General features: G+C 46.5%; 1 protein-coding gene across 1 annotated transcript in view; it reads left to right on the plus strand.

The window, feature by feature from the left end:
• Positions 1-18664, plus strand: part of LOC149353636 (cholesterol 7-desaturase nvd 1-like) — a 36708-nt gene extending 18044 nt beyond the window's left edge. The window contains exons 4-7 of the mRNA XM_089577381.1: positions 8351-8539; positions 10025-10446; positions 15523-15696; positions 18114-18664. Coding sequence (XP_089433507.1) covers positions 8351-8539; positions 10025-10446; positions 15523-15696; positions 18114-18278 — 950 coding nt within the window. The 3' untranslated portion in view covers positions 18279-18664. The remainder of the gene's footprint in view (positions 1-8350; positions 8540-10024; positions 10447-15522; positions 15697-18113) is intronic.
• Positions 18665-18923: the final 259 nt, after the last annotated feature.

The raw sequence follows: 18923 nt of genomic DNA on the forward strand, positions 1-18923 counted from the left end.
TAAAGGTAGCCTCTGGGAATTGATTTTACAGCCACTTAAGGGCGTAATGAGGAAACTACGGAAGTTTACTTACTCAGGGAGGTATTTCTTGGGGGGCCTCTCTTTTCATTGGAGCTTTTCTTGAATACTTTGATCCTTTGAAGAAGAGCCGAAGTGATGTTATGCAACAATTTTATTGCAGTGCCCATGTTTCATTGTACAGGTATTGTAATATGATGTATTGTACAATGGTAAACGTCCCGCAGCTAGAGTTGATGAAATGAGAAAAGCCGTTCTTCTTTCTTCGGCAGGTGCTTTCGTGCGCTCATTGTGATGCAGCTTAACCACGGCGTCGTGGCACTTGAAGAAACACTGATTAAGGAACAAATATCAAAGGCCCACTTTATAAAGTGAAGGAGACTTGCACAACCCATCCTAGTATTAATACGTTGTGCAGCAGGCGAAGTGAAACAAATGTATACAGGGGCAACTCTGCACCACATGTCTCGCTGCCATGAATTATAGCGCTTCTAAATTTTTAAGAAGGCTTTAGGGTGTTGTAAAATTGTGAAGAGTAAAACAAAATATTAAAGAATGTGAAGAGCTTACAACAGCAACCTGGTGCTGTTCTAAGCTCTTCACCACTGCTGTCTCGTCAACAGACACGAAACCGACACACACAGAAAATTTTGGCAAGGAAGAGGGTCTCTACCATTCAAAAAGGTGACTTGAAAATAACTGTCCGCACGTCACCATCTTGCACTCTATTTCCTGAGTCACAAGCAACACTTTCTGGTGAAAGAGCGCTTACATAAGACCGGTCAGAAGCTCAGCTGAACTGAATATGTGCGGGGGATGATGACTGATTCCAGCACCAGGGAGGAGGCCAAGAGGGCGGATGCCGCCATCCGCCCACCGGCAGGAAGACGACTGCCACATTGTGAGAAATGCCAGCCGTCACGGTGTACGCCTCACGATAGCTTTAACCAGGCTCTACCTAGGGGCTACACTTTTGCCAACATGCTTCAGAACATGCGCGACTCTCACTAAACCAAACACCAGCTTTTCTACCTTTTAAGCAACTCGCGCTGTCGGGCAATGGCCGCTGGTATTCCCTGGTCCCCAACACCCGCCCGTAAGATTTCTCAGGGCGAATAATGCTGCATTTTAGGCACAAATCACATGACAATCACCGACAGTGAAAAGCTGCTGATTTCTTGGCACACAACCAGTACAATGGGCACCCATGGTGAATCATAGTTTAACAGCCTACGTTGTTCGGCTAGTCGTTCAAACATGGTAAATACAAGGGGGGGGGGGGGGGGGGGGGTACTGCGCACAAAGAGACATGGACAAGAAGATAACACAACAAGCGCAGACTCGCGACTAACTTTATTTGAAAAAATGACACTCCTTTCATAGTTTCGAACTGTCACATCACACACATGTGGAAACCAAAAACCTGTCTTCATTCTGATACGGAAAAGAACAGGTTTTCAACGTGAAGGCGCTAATCACAGTTGAAACATGACAGTTTGAAGGAGAAACACAAAAGAAAAGGCCAACGGTAGAATGAACATAGTTTAACTGCGTACGTTGTTGGGCTAGTCGGTCAAACATTGTAAATACAAGGGGGGGGGGGGGGGTACTGCGCACAAAAGGGCATGGACAAGAAGATAACACAACAAGCGCAGACTCGCGACTAACTTTATTTGAATAAACGACACTCCTTTTATAGTTTCAAACTGTCACATCACACACATGTGGAAACCAAAAACCTGTCTGATACGGAAAAGAACAGGTTTTCAACGTAATGGCGCTAATCACAGTTGAAACATGACAGTTTGAAGGAGAAACACAAAAGAAAGGGCCCATGGTAGAAGGAGCATAGTTTAACTGCGTACGTTGTTGGGCACGTCGGTCAGACATGGTAAATACAAGGGGGGGTACTGCGCACAAAAAGACACGGACAAGAAGATAACACAACAAGCGCAGACTCGCGACTAACTTTATTTCAAGAAAACGACACTCCTTTTATAGTTTCGAACTGTCACATCACACACATGTGGAAACCAAAAACCAGTCTTCATTCTGATACGGAAAAGAACAGGTTTTCAATGTAATGGCGCTAATCAAAGTTGAAACATGACAGTTTGAAGGAGAAACACAAAAGAAAGGGCCCACGGTAGAAGAAACATAGTTTAACAGCGTACGTTGTTGGGCTAGTCGGTGAAACATGGTAAATACAAGGTGGGGTACTGCGCACAAAAAGACATGGACAAGAAGATAACACAACAAGCGCAGACTCGCGACTAACTTTATTTGAAAACAATTGCTGAGGCTCAGCTTGGCTAAGCCTGGGGAATGCGAAGCATATTAGTGGCTAGGCTTGGTAATACATGGCTTTCCTTGGTTGAATACTTGGTCATTTTAATACCACTAGAAGCCTTCGTCGTGGGGGAAGACAACGGCATGGCTACAGCGGAAAGCCGACTAACCCCGAGACGCGCGTTGAGTGAGCGCCTGGATTGCCACGGAAGCCGCGTCTGCCTGCCCGGTGGAACGAGCGTTTCACCTACACCGAGTGTAAACGCGCGTTCGAAATGCGCGGGAATGCGCGGGTGTGACGGCTAGGGGTCCCACGGCGACGGCGCGAGGTGGAGGCCGGCTCTCTCATCCGATGTCACGTGGTGTGACGTCACGGTGTCACGTGGCGTGACGGCTAATGGTCCCACGGCGACGGCGCGAGGTGGAGGCCGGCTCTCTCATCCGATGTCACGTGGTGTGACGTAACGGTGTCACGTGGTGTGACGTCACGGTGTCACGTGGTGTGACGTCACGGTGTCACGTGGGGGTCCCACGGCGACGGCGTGAGTGGTAGCTCTAGCAATATGCTTCGCATAAAAGGACACTCCTTTTATAGTTTCAAACTGTCACATCACACACATGTGGAAACCAAAAACCTGTCTTCATTCTGATACGGAAAAGAACACGTTTTCAACCTAATGGAACAGGTTTTCAACGTTTTCAACATTTTTTTTTCAAATAAAGTTAGTCGCAAGTCTGCGCTTGTTGTGTTATCTTCTTGTCCATGTCTTTTTGTGCGCAGTACCCCCCCTTGTACTTACCATGTTTGACCGACTAGCCCAACAACGTACGCTGTTAAACTATGTTTCTTCTACCGTGGGCCCTTTCTTTTGTGTTTCTCCTTCAAACTGTCATGTTTCAACTGTGATTAGCGCCATTACGTTGAAAACCTGTTCTTTTCCGTATCAGAATGAAGACAGATTTTTGGTTTCCACATGGGTGTGATGTGACAGTTTGAAACTATAAAAGGAGTGTCGTTTTTTCAAATAAAGTTAGTCGCGAGTCTGCGCTTGTTTGTTATCTCCTTGTCCATGTCTTTTTGTGCGCAGTACCCCCCCTTGTATTTACCATGGTGAATCACTTCGTTAATGCAGTGGGCAAAGTGGTTGCTACTGAACCTAACAAAATTGGCCTATGTGTGTCTATACTACGCTTCGCCCAAGTACGCGACTCCATCGGTTTCATCATAATCTGTGCACACTAAATACGCCACGCATCATACAGCAAAGTGGAAAACTTTAGAGCAAAGGCTGTGGCCGTCAGCGCGAGCCGCCATGTTGCCCTCCCCGGGTCGGTGCGGTACAAGCCACGCTGCCGTTCGCTGTACTGCTGGCGGCTTTAAAGCGAAAGCTTGACTAGCCTAACGGCGCCGATTTCGCTTTGTCGGCACGAATGACCTTGAATAGGAGAAGCGGAGCTGCATAAGTAAGCACGTGACGTACCACGTGTCTCGCAGCAGCTGCAGCCGTGCGCTCCGCCGTCGCCGCGGCCGCTGCGCACTGCCTATCCAGTGTCTCGCTATGGGCGAAGCAAGTCAACCGTAGCCGATGTCCTTGAGCCTGGCTACTTGCAGACATCGGGCCGAGTCTGATCGTCCGGTCGACATTCCCAACCGTGCGAGTGATTTCGCAATCGATAGCGAGCGTAAACGCGCTAAACGGGCAGCCGGAATCGATGAAGAGCGGGAGCTTCAAAAGCAAAGAAATGCGCACAACTGGCCCCCTGGGAACGTGGACACCTCACTCGCGCTTTAAGCTACGTGGCGCTAGTGACAGATGTGTGTGCATGCGTTGGCATTGACAACGTTGTAGCAGAAACGCAGAATTGAAGCTATAGGCCGTCGGCGTTCATTGTGTTCATTGGCGTTGTCGTTGACAACGTTCTAGACTCCGATGATTTTGAGGAAAGGAAGAGCATATTACTAGCTCCCTGGGCATCTGATGTGTTGTGTTTACCGAGCCTAAACGTGTCAGTCTATGTCTAACAGCCAGTCTGGTATAGGCATGCATGTCTGCGTGTCTAGCCGCCTAACCGCAGCTAAACCGAAGCTTATCCAGGTGATACCAAAGCTTTCGCTTGCATAACCAGGGTTAGCTGAGCTAAGCCGCAGTCATTTTTTGGCAAAGTTGTGAATGCTGCTGCAAACATTCGGTATTCGTGTGGTCTGTATTTTTTCAAGGAACTTGGCGTAAATTTCACGTTGGCTACTAAAAGGATTATTCATTGATTCAGACACTGCGAGCGCAATTCAGGTCAAGACGAGACCGAGGCTAAGCCGTGACTTGAGAAATGTAAACCAACATGATTTCAAATTTTACGAATCACTACGATAGAATGATAACGGGATAGCGCGGTGTTGGTGTGTTCTTCACTGAGAAAATAAAGCGACTTGCTTAATATGTGGGACTCCGGCTATCAAAAACGTGTTCAAAGTAGAACGAGGGCAACAGTCAACATCGAGCAGCTGGTTCGCAAGAACTACAAGCGTGTCGTGTGGTGGTGCTGGCAAGATCGGAAGTAATGTTTTCTTATTTTTCCTCATGTTGTAAGGTTGGTGACAAAACGCACCAGTAATGCTTCCTTCAACTGACTACAGATTTTTTATCGTTCTTTGCTTGTTTCGATCGCTGATCGACGTGAAGAGAAAGCGCTCGGTTCCAGTTCAAATTCGAATAAGTACTTAGGTTTGGTTTGGTTTGGTTTACGGGGTTTAACGTCCCAAAGCGACTGAGGCTATGAGAGACGCCGTAGTGGAGGGCTCCGGAAATTTCGACCACCTGGGGTTCTTTAACGTGCACTGACATCGCACAGTACACGGGCCTCTAGAATTTCTCCTCCAAAGAAATTTTAGCCGCCGCGGCCGGGATTGAACCCGCGTCTTTCGGGCCAGCAGGAATAAGTACTTTTTTTTTTTTTTTTTTTTAATGCGATGTTTATTGCCTCAGGGCATAAAACGGCATGTAATGATAAATGAGGATGCCTAAATAAATGAGTAAAGGTTCGCTGATCTAATGAAATCGAGCAGTGAACGATGATGAGGTCCTTGTGTCCAAGCGGTGTATGACGCACTGTTCTCGGGCGAAAGACCCGCTGCCGCCAGGTGCTTAAAATCATTCAGATATTATTCTAAAGTAATCACATTAAATATTTCTCTTTAACAGCTGATTAGTGGCATTACACGGCATTGTGCTTCGTTTGGAATGCCATTGAAAAATAAATGCAGCTACCTGAAACGGATCAGATTTGGTTTAAATTGAAGCCACCCCTTACCACCAAAGGGAATTTGTTCCCCAAAATGACAAAAAAAAAACTTGGAGTACGCTTTAGCTTCGCCTTTGAGAGTAGAACACGGTAGCGTTATCCGGCCGCTGCCGCCGCTTATCGTCAGCCGTTACCAGCAGGCGCACACGAGGAGGGGACGGAGAGCGTTGACGGAGCAGCTGTGCAAGGCCTCCACCGCAGGTGCTACTGGGATTTTTCACCACGAACGACCCGACTAAGCCGCGGCACCCCAAAGTCAGCACCGGCAGCCTTAAGGTCGCTGCACAATCTTTTTTTTTTTTTGTGCGGGTCGCACGTTTTCAGCCTGCATGTGGCAGTGGGACTTAAAGGTGTTGTACGATCTTGAGAGTGAGCCGGCCGGTTACAGCGTTCCGACTGGCGTGCTCTGCTGTGCCTCCCGTATAATCGCGTGCGGCGGTACAGGCATGTGTTTGTAGCAAAACACGCAGACGCCTTTCAGTAGAAAATGCCCGTATTAATTGTGGCGTACTCGAGACATCCGTTGCGTCAACGTTTTATAGCTGCGGAAACTCGCGGTCCACTGTGATGGCCATGGATCTCGGTGCGGCCGACCCTGATGGCCGCGAATTAATTCGCGACAAAATTTTGCAACATCGCAGGCGAGCGTGATAATCTGAATCGATGTCGGGGAAAACTTTAGGTATTGGTTTATTTCTGTCTAAGAGACCGAAAAATGCGTCACATTCCGATCACTTACTTCTTTTCGTTCGATCGATATATGTTCTCACAATGTTCTACTATTTCTGCCCGAAATAACAGAAGTGTGCCTCTTCTGAACGTTATGCTGCCCCCAAACGTGCAACAACGATTTCAGAGCGACGACGCAATCCTTATTGCAAATTCTCGATCGGGCTAAGCACACTGACTAAGAACATTAAGCCAGGCTTCCGTACCGACTACAGTACAGGCTACTAACAATCGTCCGTAATTACAAGCGGGATAATCGCATTTGTTGAAATAGCTACGATTTTATACTTTCAATTTTTAATCAGTTATTCCAAACAGCGCACTGCAGTGGTTTTACATTGATGACAGAGAAAAAACAATTGCACTTGCACATTGACTAAGTATACATTAAGCCAGGCTGCAGTACAGGCTGCTAAGAACCGTCCGTAGTTGCAAGTGAGGTAATCAGATTTTTTTGAATAGCTAAGATTACATACCGAGTGCAAAGCGGCTGCACAAACAAGAACGACACCTTTGGACATTTGTCGCGGTGGTGTAAAACTTTTTGACTGAATATTTCTTCTGGTTTCACGTCTTAAAATAAAATTGTTTCACATTTTTAATGGGCTTACTAATGAACAAAACACACTACTGTGCAGAGAAGGCATTTGCCCCACCTATCCCTATAAATCTGAAATGCGCTCACTTTTGCAATTTATTACAGCACAGCTGTTTACACCCCGTTCTCCAGTTGAGTGTCGCCGGTTGTGTAGCAGATCAAGTCATCTCACCCTGCAAGTTCCTCAAGCTACCTTTCTCATATTCGCGTGGGAAACGCACTCACCCGTGATCAGGGGACCGAACAGGTGCCCATCCCTGCGAATGGGTGCCCATCCCGTGAACGAGGCCGCGCCTGGCGTATCACGCATCCTTGTTTATTATCGCGTGGAGAACGTGATTGTCAGACGCCTCCAACCGCTTCGAAACGCCTCTCTAATGTTCTGTGCAGGTCTGTGTAGGGTTAGAGGTATGGTTGCTTGCTGGGCTTGTCGGTAGTAACGTATCTGACATAGTAACATATGTCACATAGTATGCCTCGTAGTAATGCATTTGAGAGCACAGTAGCAGCCATCCACCTGGACGATCCGTGCACAGTATCGTGAAGAATAGGATGAGAGGGGCACGATTACGATAATCGGTAAAGCGTAGGGCACTGTAAAAAAAAACGCGCACTAAAAGATTGCGGTTCTCAGTAATCTTAATAGTAAACATGCTGCCCGCGCAGAACAGCATCGCAGGCACAAACAAGATTTAACTATGAAAGGTGACGAACCTGGAGTGCTGCGATGACACCGACAGGAGCGAGCTGTAAAAGCTTCCCTACTGTTACAGTTAGGAATAATAATACGTAAATGGTAAATATTCTTCACTTAAATGCCGAAATCACAACAGTTGCGTTATATTGACGCGCTAGCGAATACCCTAATCACGCTGGTTTTTTTTTTTTTGCATAGCGCATGACTAAAACGCTCGCAATAGACGACAGTTTCGAGTCAGTGGACGGATTTCTTGGAGCATGAGCGCTCCACTTTTTTCGCGCTCGTAAATTTACGTATTGTAATGCCAGTGAACAACCCCTATAGAAATTAAGCTCAGTGACGAAGTGCTGAAGAAACTGTAGTACTGACGACATCCTTGTAGTTGGATAAAAAATAATTCGAAAATCAAGCTATCTGCATTATTGGGCTAACAAAGTGTTTTGGTCGTGCTAGCGCTCAGTGCTCCGGGCAGTACAGATGGCAAAACACATGTCTAGAACGACCAAACTATGTATTCCGCAGCTTCCAAAGCGGCTGCGACCAGGAATGCGAAACATGTCGATGAAATCCTATGAGTTTAACTGCGTATGCTTACATCTAGACCATTTTTAACCAAATGTTAGCGCTAAATATCGCGTGTTCAGCCCGAAACATGCCCACAACATGTTCTAGGCAAGCGTTTTGCCCTGTGTACTCATTGTGTACAACGCGTGCAGGTCAGGATCTCGTGGTGTTTCGGACAGAAGACGGAACGGCGCGTGTCTTCGACGCATACTGCCCCCACTTAGGAGCTCACCTTGGAGTGATGGGCCGCGTAGTGGACGACTGCATCGAGTGCCCTTTCCACGGCTGGAGGTTTCAGGCAGACACTGGCGCATGCGCACACGTGCCTTACGCAGAGAAAGGTGAGCTTTCCATTCGAGAGACTCGGTTGTCCGTGGTGTTGCTTTAGTTAAATGCAGTGCGGAAGTGATTTCAGTTAGCTTATCATGCAGATTCCCAGATAGATAACCGAGCCCACAGTCTCAGCAGATCCACAGGCATTGCTCACTGGGGAACTCAAGTTAGCAGCAAGTGACGCGATGAAGGTCGTTGAATATGTGATGGCTCAGAGGACACAAGCCTTGGGCACCCGTACGACTTGCCACAGAAGCTTTTGCACAGACCGTAGATGCAAACTTTTCACCTTCCTTTACATTTTGGATGTCAGGTATTCTGATGGACTAAATTTTACAGCGGGGTCAAGAAATTATAGGTAAATGAATATAATAACCTACGCCTTGACCGCCTCATCGAGTGTCGCAGTCCGAAAAACTAGAAAAATAAGATCAAATTCAAACGAAAATTTTGAAAATACCACAACATGAAAAGGCTCCGACCCTTCACTCTCCATCTACTGACTAAATGCCGGAAAACTGGCCCAGCTACAAGGTTTTTTGAAAATTTTGTCGTCGTATGTGCTGATTTACAGTCCCGTCCTTGGTCGTGGTGCCCTCAAGTTGCACGCCAGGATTGTTGAGAATTATAACAACATTTGGAAAAAAAATACTAGCACCAATTGAAGTTTCACATTTGATATCCTGAGCATCTTTTTCGTCTGCTGCATGCTTGAGGCTTGCTTAAAATTGAGAGTAAATATGCAGATTCGGTGCTGATGCCCTGAGAATCGTCTTTGGTTCAGTAGTTGGCTCATAGATCCTTTTTAGTAGCTTCCTCATTTGAATATTTTCGTCTAGGGCAATAAGTGTTTCACTTTTTGTGTGAATACTATGATTAATTTATTTCTTTAGTATTCTAAGCATATAATAACAGAATTCATCTCATTATAAAGATGATGATAAAGATGCTTTATTCGCTATCATTTTTCCTTGCACTATGAAAAAGCGATCACTTTATTTTCCTATATCTTCAGTAATCCAGCTCTCGAATTGATTAGCGCTGTTACAGTTTTTTCAATATGCTACGTTAATTGAATGTATCTAGAACGCAAGGAGAAAATGTTGGTGGGGCACCCCTAATTACGATTGTTGCGAGAGTTTCATTACCCTCTTGGTGATGCCCCGAGTGAAGCTTGTATTCTTTTGAGCGTAATTAGCCGATAAATTCGGGTGTCTAGAGATAGTCGCTCTAGCTAAAAAAAATTATAATAACTCCAGTGAAACCTGCAGCCTTATGCCTTAGGACACATCGCTTGTCTCGACTTTCGAGCAGTGTCACGCCTCATTGCTACCCATCTTTTTAAATGGGAGCATGAGGAACGGAAATCGCTGATGAACCTAAATTAAGTTGTTTCCTGTTATAGTTGGCATAGTCTGTTCATTGATGAGAGAAAAATTAACGGACATTTCTGGCGAGCTTCCTTGACCAGCGTCTCTGTCCTATTCGCACAGTTCCTACGTTCGTGAAGGCAAAGACCTGGACATGCAAGGAACTCCTGGGCTATGTGTTCATCTGGTACCACGCGGACGGGGAAGAGCCCACGTACGACATCCCGGCGGATGCACTGGAGGAGAGTATGGAACGCGAGACCTCCTGGCGCTTCGAGCACCGGGTCCGTGGCCACATTCAGGACATAGCTGAAAATGGCGCCGACCTGGCCCATTTCAACCAGATACACTGGGCGAACGGAATCGTAAATGGCATCGAGTACAGGAAGAATCAGGGCGAGTCTTGGATGGGCCGCCTCTTCAAGCATCACTGGTCTCCCAGTTGGAGCTATGAAAATCACGTGGGCATAGTAACCCTCAACTCGTATATGTCTTTCCTCGGTTGGAAGCCCGACTTTCTGCGACATTATACCAAGGCTTACACAGTAAGTTCGCGCGACCTCTCAGTTAGCAGTAACTCAGATGCATGTCCATGGGGAGCGTGCTGTACGCCTGCTCTTCTAAACTTTCTAGTTCGCGGTCTGCTTCACGAGACTCCTGCGCACCCGGCACCAGCTGAAACGAATACTGATAATGAATCTTTAAGGTTTAAAAACCAGTTCCTCGGAGTGCAATGAAACTATCCCATTACCTGAGCCAAAGACGCCATAAAGCTTTCAGCGTTCACAGCTTTGTACTGCGCTGGCGCACCAAAGGTAGCCGCTTTCATCCTGTCTTCATACGCGCAATGGAGCATCGTCGAGACACGTGAGCTCTACACGGCTCTTTATGATGCGACAAATTACTCTGCAGCCCTAGTGACTTCATCAGTTTCCGTTTTACTGTCGAAGCATTACCAAAGACACAATGTGAAAATGCCGGAGTCTTTCTTTATCCTCGGACACTAAAACCTCCATACTTTTTTTATGTTTTTTTTTGCGCTGTTCTCTAACTTCTATGTACTGCCCCACTCACACAATGCTCCAATGTAAAGGAGCCTGTGAGTAACTTGAATAAATAAATAAACCACCCACCAGGCATTTCTTTGCGCCCTTGCCTTGCTAAGGGGCTGCCACCAACCCACCAACCCACCCCAACCTCGATCTACTTCCCCAATCCACCCTGCCCACATTCACCCTCGAGAGGCGCTACCTACCACCACCTCTCCACCCCAAACCTACCTTCCAGAAGCGCCTCCGCCACACACCATCAATCCATTTACCTACACCCTCCACAAGGTGTCCACACCGCCGAAGTACGCGCTGGTCGTCACTGGTGCCGAACTGCAGATGTAAGGGTCTGAATATGTCTCTAATTCGATGAATTGGGAGTGAACCACGAACTACAGCTGGAGTACACTAGCGTTTTTACACTCGGCAACACGCGGCCTTGGTCACTCTGAAGAACATTCCTAAATGAAAAAAAAAAACATGCTTCAAATCTTATAAAAAGTATCTAAAATGGTGTGAATTATTGAACGCGAAAATATATGCATAACAAATAAACGTGTTAAATAATTCAATTAGTATATAAAAAAAACTACTTCATCAATTACAGAAACTCCCACAATAGCTGTGCTGTTATAGCGCATTACCGAGTACCGTAATCATTCTCTGACTTTTATTTGTTCCCTACTGAATTAATTAGACTGCGGTATTCTGTAAAGTGTACTTTATTCAGTTCTCGTGTGCAGCAAAGATGCCTGCCAAGTGTATGGAGCACCGTCAGAACAGAGCATTTAATTCTTCTTTTCCTTGACGCCTGGTTTTTTTTTTTCATAGAAAAAAGGCAGCGCACAAAACCTATAAAAATAACGTGTGCAAGCGCCCGCTTTAACGTTTCACTACTTTACTTGCACCGGCGAGCACGCCTGCCCCCTATAAATTGCGCATCAGTGGAGCGCATCGATGCTTGCAGCTTCTGGCGTTCGCTTTCGCCAACTGGTATGCGAAGCGCGATCCGAGTTCGTTTCTTGCAAAGGGAGGAGGAACTCTTCAATGATAATTGAGATGCTACACCCGTAATATCCTTGGCAAGCTACTCCACATGGCGATGATAAGGATGCTTAACATTCAGTCGTAGAAAAGTCGCGTTCACACACATGCACAAATGGCATTTTAACGGGGAGAATAAAAGCCCTGCGTCCTTCAGAAGCTTTGAAATGGCCTACGGCACTCTCAGCGCTAAGGGCACGTTGCTCCAATGTGAAGGCACGTTAACCACGGTGGGGTTAGAGTCAATACGTTGTCTTATCTCAGTCTTGAGTTTTCTACGTGACAAATTAAGATCCCTGCAGTTGCCAATTAGGTGTTTAGGATTTTCTCAACTGTACGGGCTAGCTCAGCAGTGGTTAGGATCATTTGATTTCATATAAGAAATTGCGTGCTGAATTGAGGCCAATTCGACAGAGTCAGGCACGACCACTCCTATCCAGGTCGCACAGCATTTAGAAGTCGCGGGCACCACGGCAGCACAACGTCGTGATGTAGTCTACTGGCCTCAGATAGAATGCTGATGTCGGTGACAAGCTGCTTCTGTGCGCGCGCTGACTTCAAAGGTAGCATTGCAGCTCAGGAATCGCTGCAGGTCACTCATGCTCCACATTTTGAAAAGTAAGAGTTCCGGTATTTCCTTTTAAGCGAGTAAGGGCTTGGCCCCTATTGGCCTCCTTTTCTGAGTATTGCCACACTTTTAAACTAGAACGCGACAACCACTGCACTATCTACAGGGATAGAAGTACAGTACTTCTCTCGATACTAGACTTCGAAAAACAAATTTGCGGCTGTGAGGTGAATTGCACGGTGAAACTTGCGGTCGGAAGTCGGACGCGTTACCTCTTAGCTACGAGTTTTTGTTTAAGCAGTGAAATGGAGTGCTTCTGTGGTCAGCCTTGTTAGTATCGCACTTGTTCTAAATCTCCATATCGAAGTCGCTGTTGTTTTTCGATTGTGACAACCTAGTGTGAGGCAAACATCCTTTCGTTTCTTGAATGTATAAGGAAATAAACGAGAGGCAAGGAAGAAATCCCTGTCTGGCGTTTGAAAATGGCCCGCGTGAAAGCGGAGCGGCAGACAGTCGAAGCGCGATTTGAAGAGGATTTCAAATCAGTTGTGTCGACGATGATGTTTCTTGCACAGTGCGCGAATAATAAAAGTAGAGACGTATTCTTTGCATTTATCACTCCAAATAAGCGGGACACCGTGATTTAAAATTTTTCTTAGTGCATTGCAGTAAACAAGCTGAACGGTTGACTAGCTTTATCTGATAAAGTTACGAGACCTTGCACTTTTTCCGATAATTAATTTTATTGACGTGTGGTAATGTATATACTATAAAGGAAGATTTCTAGTCGTTTGTACAGGTGAAAAACGGCAGCAATGAGGTCGTGTTTTTTCGGGCACTGTCTTCTCGGAGCGATTACCCGCGCCTAGTGCTCGCAGTGTGTTCTTAAGTTGTGAATGCAAGGCATCTAAAGCAAGTAAGGCCGTCTGATTCTATTCGATTCTTGTCATCCGCTCGTCCGTCAGATTGATTCTAGCGACAACGATAGCCTGGGAAAATCAAACTGCAAAAAAGAATCAGAATGAAACTGAATAAGTATGATATCATTGTCTCGCCCCCACCCTCTGTCACCTTGGATAAGAAAACACCATATCTACGCACACGCGTGCCGTAATAAGGACTCCAGGTGCACAAGCAGTAATGCACAAAATCCGGCGCGCCGCCGCGGTGGCTCAGTGGTTATAGGACTCGGCTGCTGACCCGAAAGACGTGGGTTCGATCCTGGTCGCGGCGGTTGAATTTCTTTGGAGGAGAAATTCTAGAGGCCCGTGTACTGTGCGATGTCAGTGCACGTTAAAGAACCCCTGGTGGTAGCAATTTTCTCTCATAGCCTTAGTCGCTTTGGGACGTTAAACCCCATAAACCAAACCAAAATCCTTCGCGCTTGAAATTTGTTTGTTAGTCGTGTGCTCAGCGATGTTTCCCTGTAAACAACGTCTCGTGTGCAGACCCTTGTAGATAAGGCAAATTATTTTTTTTTTTACAAATACACGCTCTGTGACTGATAAGAACTATGTTGTCAAGGTACTGGAAGCGCTTCAGTGCAGCGTGAAAACTTCGCATTCTCTTGCCCTCTCTCTTTTGCTGGCACCTGGAAATTACGCACTGATGCTTCACTGGCGGTACTTCCATATCGTTAGCGTGCAAACACCCATGCAGCAGCGTCCCTGAGATATGTTCTTACAGCCCAACTTGCACGATAATGTCCGAATATTCCGGCGAACCACTCATGAAACGTAGCAAATGATGATTCCACACGGGCCAGTCATTCGTGGAATAGTTTTGAGCCCGTGCAAAGGGGCATCGATTTCGTGAAAATCGTCAGGAGACGTTGATTTCAACTCCCCCAACATCTACTGCGGATACCCCCTTACGCTTAAGGCACGCCACGTTACGCATGCAGCAACACCACTTCTCTATACACCTAATACGCCGACGCAGGCGGGCCGCAAGACCCAACTCCGGTCTTTGACTCTTCATTGGTAAACTGCTCACCAGCTGAAAGGTCAATGACAAAACATTTCTCAGTGATCACTATGTAATTCTTCGTGCACTTGGCCCTTCCAAACCAAGAAACTCCCTCTCGAACCCAGAAAGAAACCTCTTTTTCTTACTTCCGTCCTATTTCACTCACTTCTTGTGTGGGCAGAAACTTAGAACGCTTGGCTTTCTCACGGCTCCTCGATTTTATTTATCATTCAGACTTACCACCTGCTTCCCTAATTGTTGGCGACTCCCGCGTGTTTACACAGAACCTCTTCGTCACTTCGAACACACCTTCCTTGAACCGTCATGGTTCCAGATAACGGTTTTGGTCACTATGAACGTCCTCGAGGTTTTTGATTTCATCTCCCTTCCCTGCATCTTTGATTCTTGATTTGATTTTATGGGGTGTAACGTGCCAGAACGACTCAGACTGTGAGTTGCGCCGTAAAGGAGGGCTCCGGATGATTTCGACCACTTGGTGTTCTTTTACCACATCATTGAGGCCATGAACCGAACACTGAGCGGTTACAACCTGTACACACATCTCCGCAACTTCATCTACCAACAGAAAGCGCTAAGTGCGCTCTAGATATCGCATTGCTGGACCGCTATATGACGTAGCGACGAAATCATACCGGCGCTCACGCGGCCTGGAAACTTTTGCCCTCGACCGTACATGTTGCAACAGCTTTCAGCACTACGTGCCTCATGCCAGTAAAGGGTATTCAGTAAAAATTCAGTAGCTATCAGCACTGTACACCAAAGAGCATTAGCTGTATGGAACAGTACGGCCAGCCGAAGAATGAGACGAGATCACTGATGGCAATGAGATGATTTAATGGCTGCGGGCCTAGCACGAGCGCTCCTGCCCGCGCCACTGCGCCCTTCTTCGTCTACTAGTCCGTCACGATATTGCATGTGCATGTGACTGGCGCATTCAAAGTGTTGATCACAATTCACAATACGCGACGCAGATTGGTCCCACCGTGACCATCATCCACATCCGCGGATCGGCTACCAACTACATGGTGGTTCAGGCACTGATGCCGCAGGGACCCTTCGACATCAAGGTGGTGCACCGAGTTCACTTCGAGCCGCGAATGAGCTGGTTCCTCAAGAAGCTGTACGTCACCGGACTGCGAAATATGGTACGTAGAGAAGCTTCGGAATGCTGTAAAGCAGGTTGATATCGGATAACGCGTAAATATTTTTCTTTTGTGCGGTGAGGAAAGAGTATGATATAGAGATTTGAAAATATTTTCGTCAATTCTCCTAATAATATCCCGGGCATAAAACAGCGCGTAAAATGCGCTAACGGCTAAATGCGGTTTGCCTTTGTGATGACGCCGCGCATGCTTTTATGAGCAGCTAGCAAAAAAAAAAAAGGACCTTATAGCCTTTCTCCTTCGAGTGACGATACTCTTTCCTACCGTATTCGTTATACTGCCATGTTTTCGGCTCGAATGCCAGTTACCAACATTGGAAAAGTTATTCACCTAGTAGGAAAAAACAAAAGAGCAAATGAACGAACGTGACTGTTTATCGAGGGACGCACATAGCAAAAAAGCAAACTGGTCCCGGTAATTGTCGTACGAAGAAATAATACAAACGAGGGGCACTTTCCAAGAGGTATAGCCAAAAGGTTTTCTTTCGCCGTATCGAAACTTCGAGTCCAATAATTCTATTTCGTTTATGCACATAGCATCTGAGAGATATGCGCAAGAGGTTATAAATATATGCAGAGAAAGGTATCACAAAGCTGAATGCGAAGGCTCTGCTACAGAAATCTGCTATAAGGACAGGAAGTGTCCGATGTGGTCCAGGTTGCGCCTAAGACCGGATTTCACCATATTTCACGTCTTAAACTATACCTCGCTAAATAATGTAGTGTTTTCTCTTTTCGTTTGGGAGATCTGCAGATTTCATATTTTGCTGTCCGCACATGGGGCGTTTCTTACATTCACACCCACTCCCAGAGAATGGTACGGTACCTTTTTACAGCCAGACTTCTTAAACATAGTCCACTACGGCGGATTTTGCCTAGACAGTCAGCATCCGGCCATGTGACAGTCACAGATTCACGCTCATGTCACGGTCATACGCTATCACGTGACCAGCGCTAGACCTTAGCCATCACGTGACCTTGTGTTCATTGCGATAGTTGTGGTAACCCAGGTTGTCTCAAAGGCCCAAGGGCTTATACTTTACTCTAAGTCTTAGGTATTAAAAAACAGCTAGCATCATGGCTACAGTTTTCGTTGAATTTCGCACGTTGCGCAGCTGAACGTTAACGCCTGATCGTTTTTGTCGTTGTTATTGTCGCAAGTTTTCATTTTGTATTTAACCGCGCATTGTTCAGCCTATGAGGCGACGCTTGTTTTACAGGGACCCTGAAATTATTTCGATGGTCATAATCTAAAAGCAACACATCTTTGGAGGTGGTCTCTCTGACTGTTCGAGTCTAATTTAAAAGAACTTCCTGGACTCTATTATTTACAAACAATTTTCAAAATTGTTGCTCACAATCGATCAGGACGACACGTCACCGCGCGTTCTTAGCCGCGCCTACCCCGCGTACGTTAAGTGGGCAATCTGGGCGAGCCTTCTCATTGGGCGTGTCCAAGTGACGTGGGTGGAATGGGGCGTGACGAGGTGCAGTCCATACCTTTTTTCTATCATTTTTTTTTCTGGCGCGTCGACGTGAATGAATTGAGACGGAGAGGAGCAGTATAATTTTTAATCGCCAACACTTGCGGTATTTAAGAAGGTAGCTTAAAAAAAAATTCGCGACGCGATGCGGAGTGTTGGAATACCGATCGCTCGTGCGTTTTTCCTAACCACAGTCAGTACCACTTCATGGTCCCTTTAAAAATGGCGGGTGAAGGCAACTCGGCAGTCTTTGGTGCGAAATAATCGCACGACATCGCGGCTTCACGTCTACGTTAGCGCGGCGCTTGGAGGTGCCTAACAAAGCCGCTGTTCTCTGCCTTTTCCTGAGGACGCGTAAGCAAACCCAGAGCAATAAGCAGTCCAAATAAACCCACATGCGATCATTGCGATTGATGACCAGAGGTATGTGCTTGCATTATGACTGTGATTGTATGACTGATTTGTGTGACCGATTTGTGTTGAACTAAATACACTCACATCAATGGCGATTAAAGTTTCGATATGACAATACATTTACTTACATGTTGTTCAGTTAGTTCAAATGAGATGTCCTGTAGCCGTCAATTCTCCTCTTCAAAGGTGACTCAAAGATTTTGACTCTTACACCGAGGCCTCAATCTGCCAACGACACCGGCTTTTTCCCATTACGGCCCTACTAATGCTAGCGCATTAAAACTCCATCCTCCTTACCACTTTTCTCATCTCCACTCTCTCTTTGGCATTCTCTTACGCTCCACTACGACGTTTTTTTTATGTTCCGTCTTTCATTCCCTCCTTCATCCCTTCCTCACGGCGCGGTTCAGGCGTCCAGTGAAAAGTGAGACACTGACTGTGCCTTCGAAGCGGCAGGTGAAGGTCAGCGCTTGCACACACCCATTCGCCAATAACTGCGCAGGTGGATCGAGACGGAATTGTGTGGAACTCCAAGGTGCTTCACAAGAAGCCAGCACTGGCTAAGGAGGAGCAGTCCATCGCCGCCTACCGCAAGTGGTACTCGCAGTTCTACAGCGCCAGCAGTCCCACGTGGCAGGAGATCCGCGAGCAGTCCCTGGAATGGTGATCTCCGTGGGCGCCCCTCTGAGAACACTCGTGCTATACTTGAACCCTCATCTACGCGTCACCCTGTGATGTCGACAAAGTTACGTTCAGGCACAATTCGAACCTCACTGTCACATACGGGGACATCCAGTTCACGCCCCAGCGCAACTGGTGTGCCGTGACATCTCGGCTTTCGCAGGACGTGCTTCTTGAAAGAAGCAAAAAAGAAGCGAACGAACGTTATGCATCTTAGCGGGCATAACCAGCTGCTGCCTGCTGTATGTTTCTGCGGGGAAATACATTGTCGTTCCGGCGGCTTTCCTGTGCTTAGCGTGTTTGTTCAAATAAGGACGTCAGTCATGGCTGTGGCTTTGTTATGAGCTTGATTCAATTTTATTTGGCCTAGGATATCGGCGGCCGCATCATATGGAATAAAAGGATCGGATATGCACAAGCCACAAATGCTTACACAAGTTCTCGTTGCTGTTTTTTTTTCTTTCTAGTACTATTAAGGACACCGTGCCAGGCACGGTAACTCAAAGAGAAAGTGCGCTGTATTAAAATAAGATAAACTGGCTAATGTAAAACGTTGCGTCACATATGCTGGGGTGTTTTTTGTGGAAAACATGAAGTAAATAGTGAACGGTAATCGGCTAGCTACATCAAT

This window comes from Amblyomma mixtum, chromosome 3 (genome assembly GCF_055824585.1).
Source record: "Amblyomma mixtum isolate Tamu chromosome 3, ASM5582458v1, whole genome shotgun sequence".
Lineage (NCBI taxonomy): Eukaryota > Metazoa > Arthropoda > Arachnida > Ixodida > Ixodidae > Amblyomma > Amblyomma mixtum.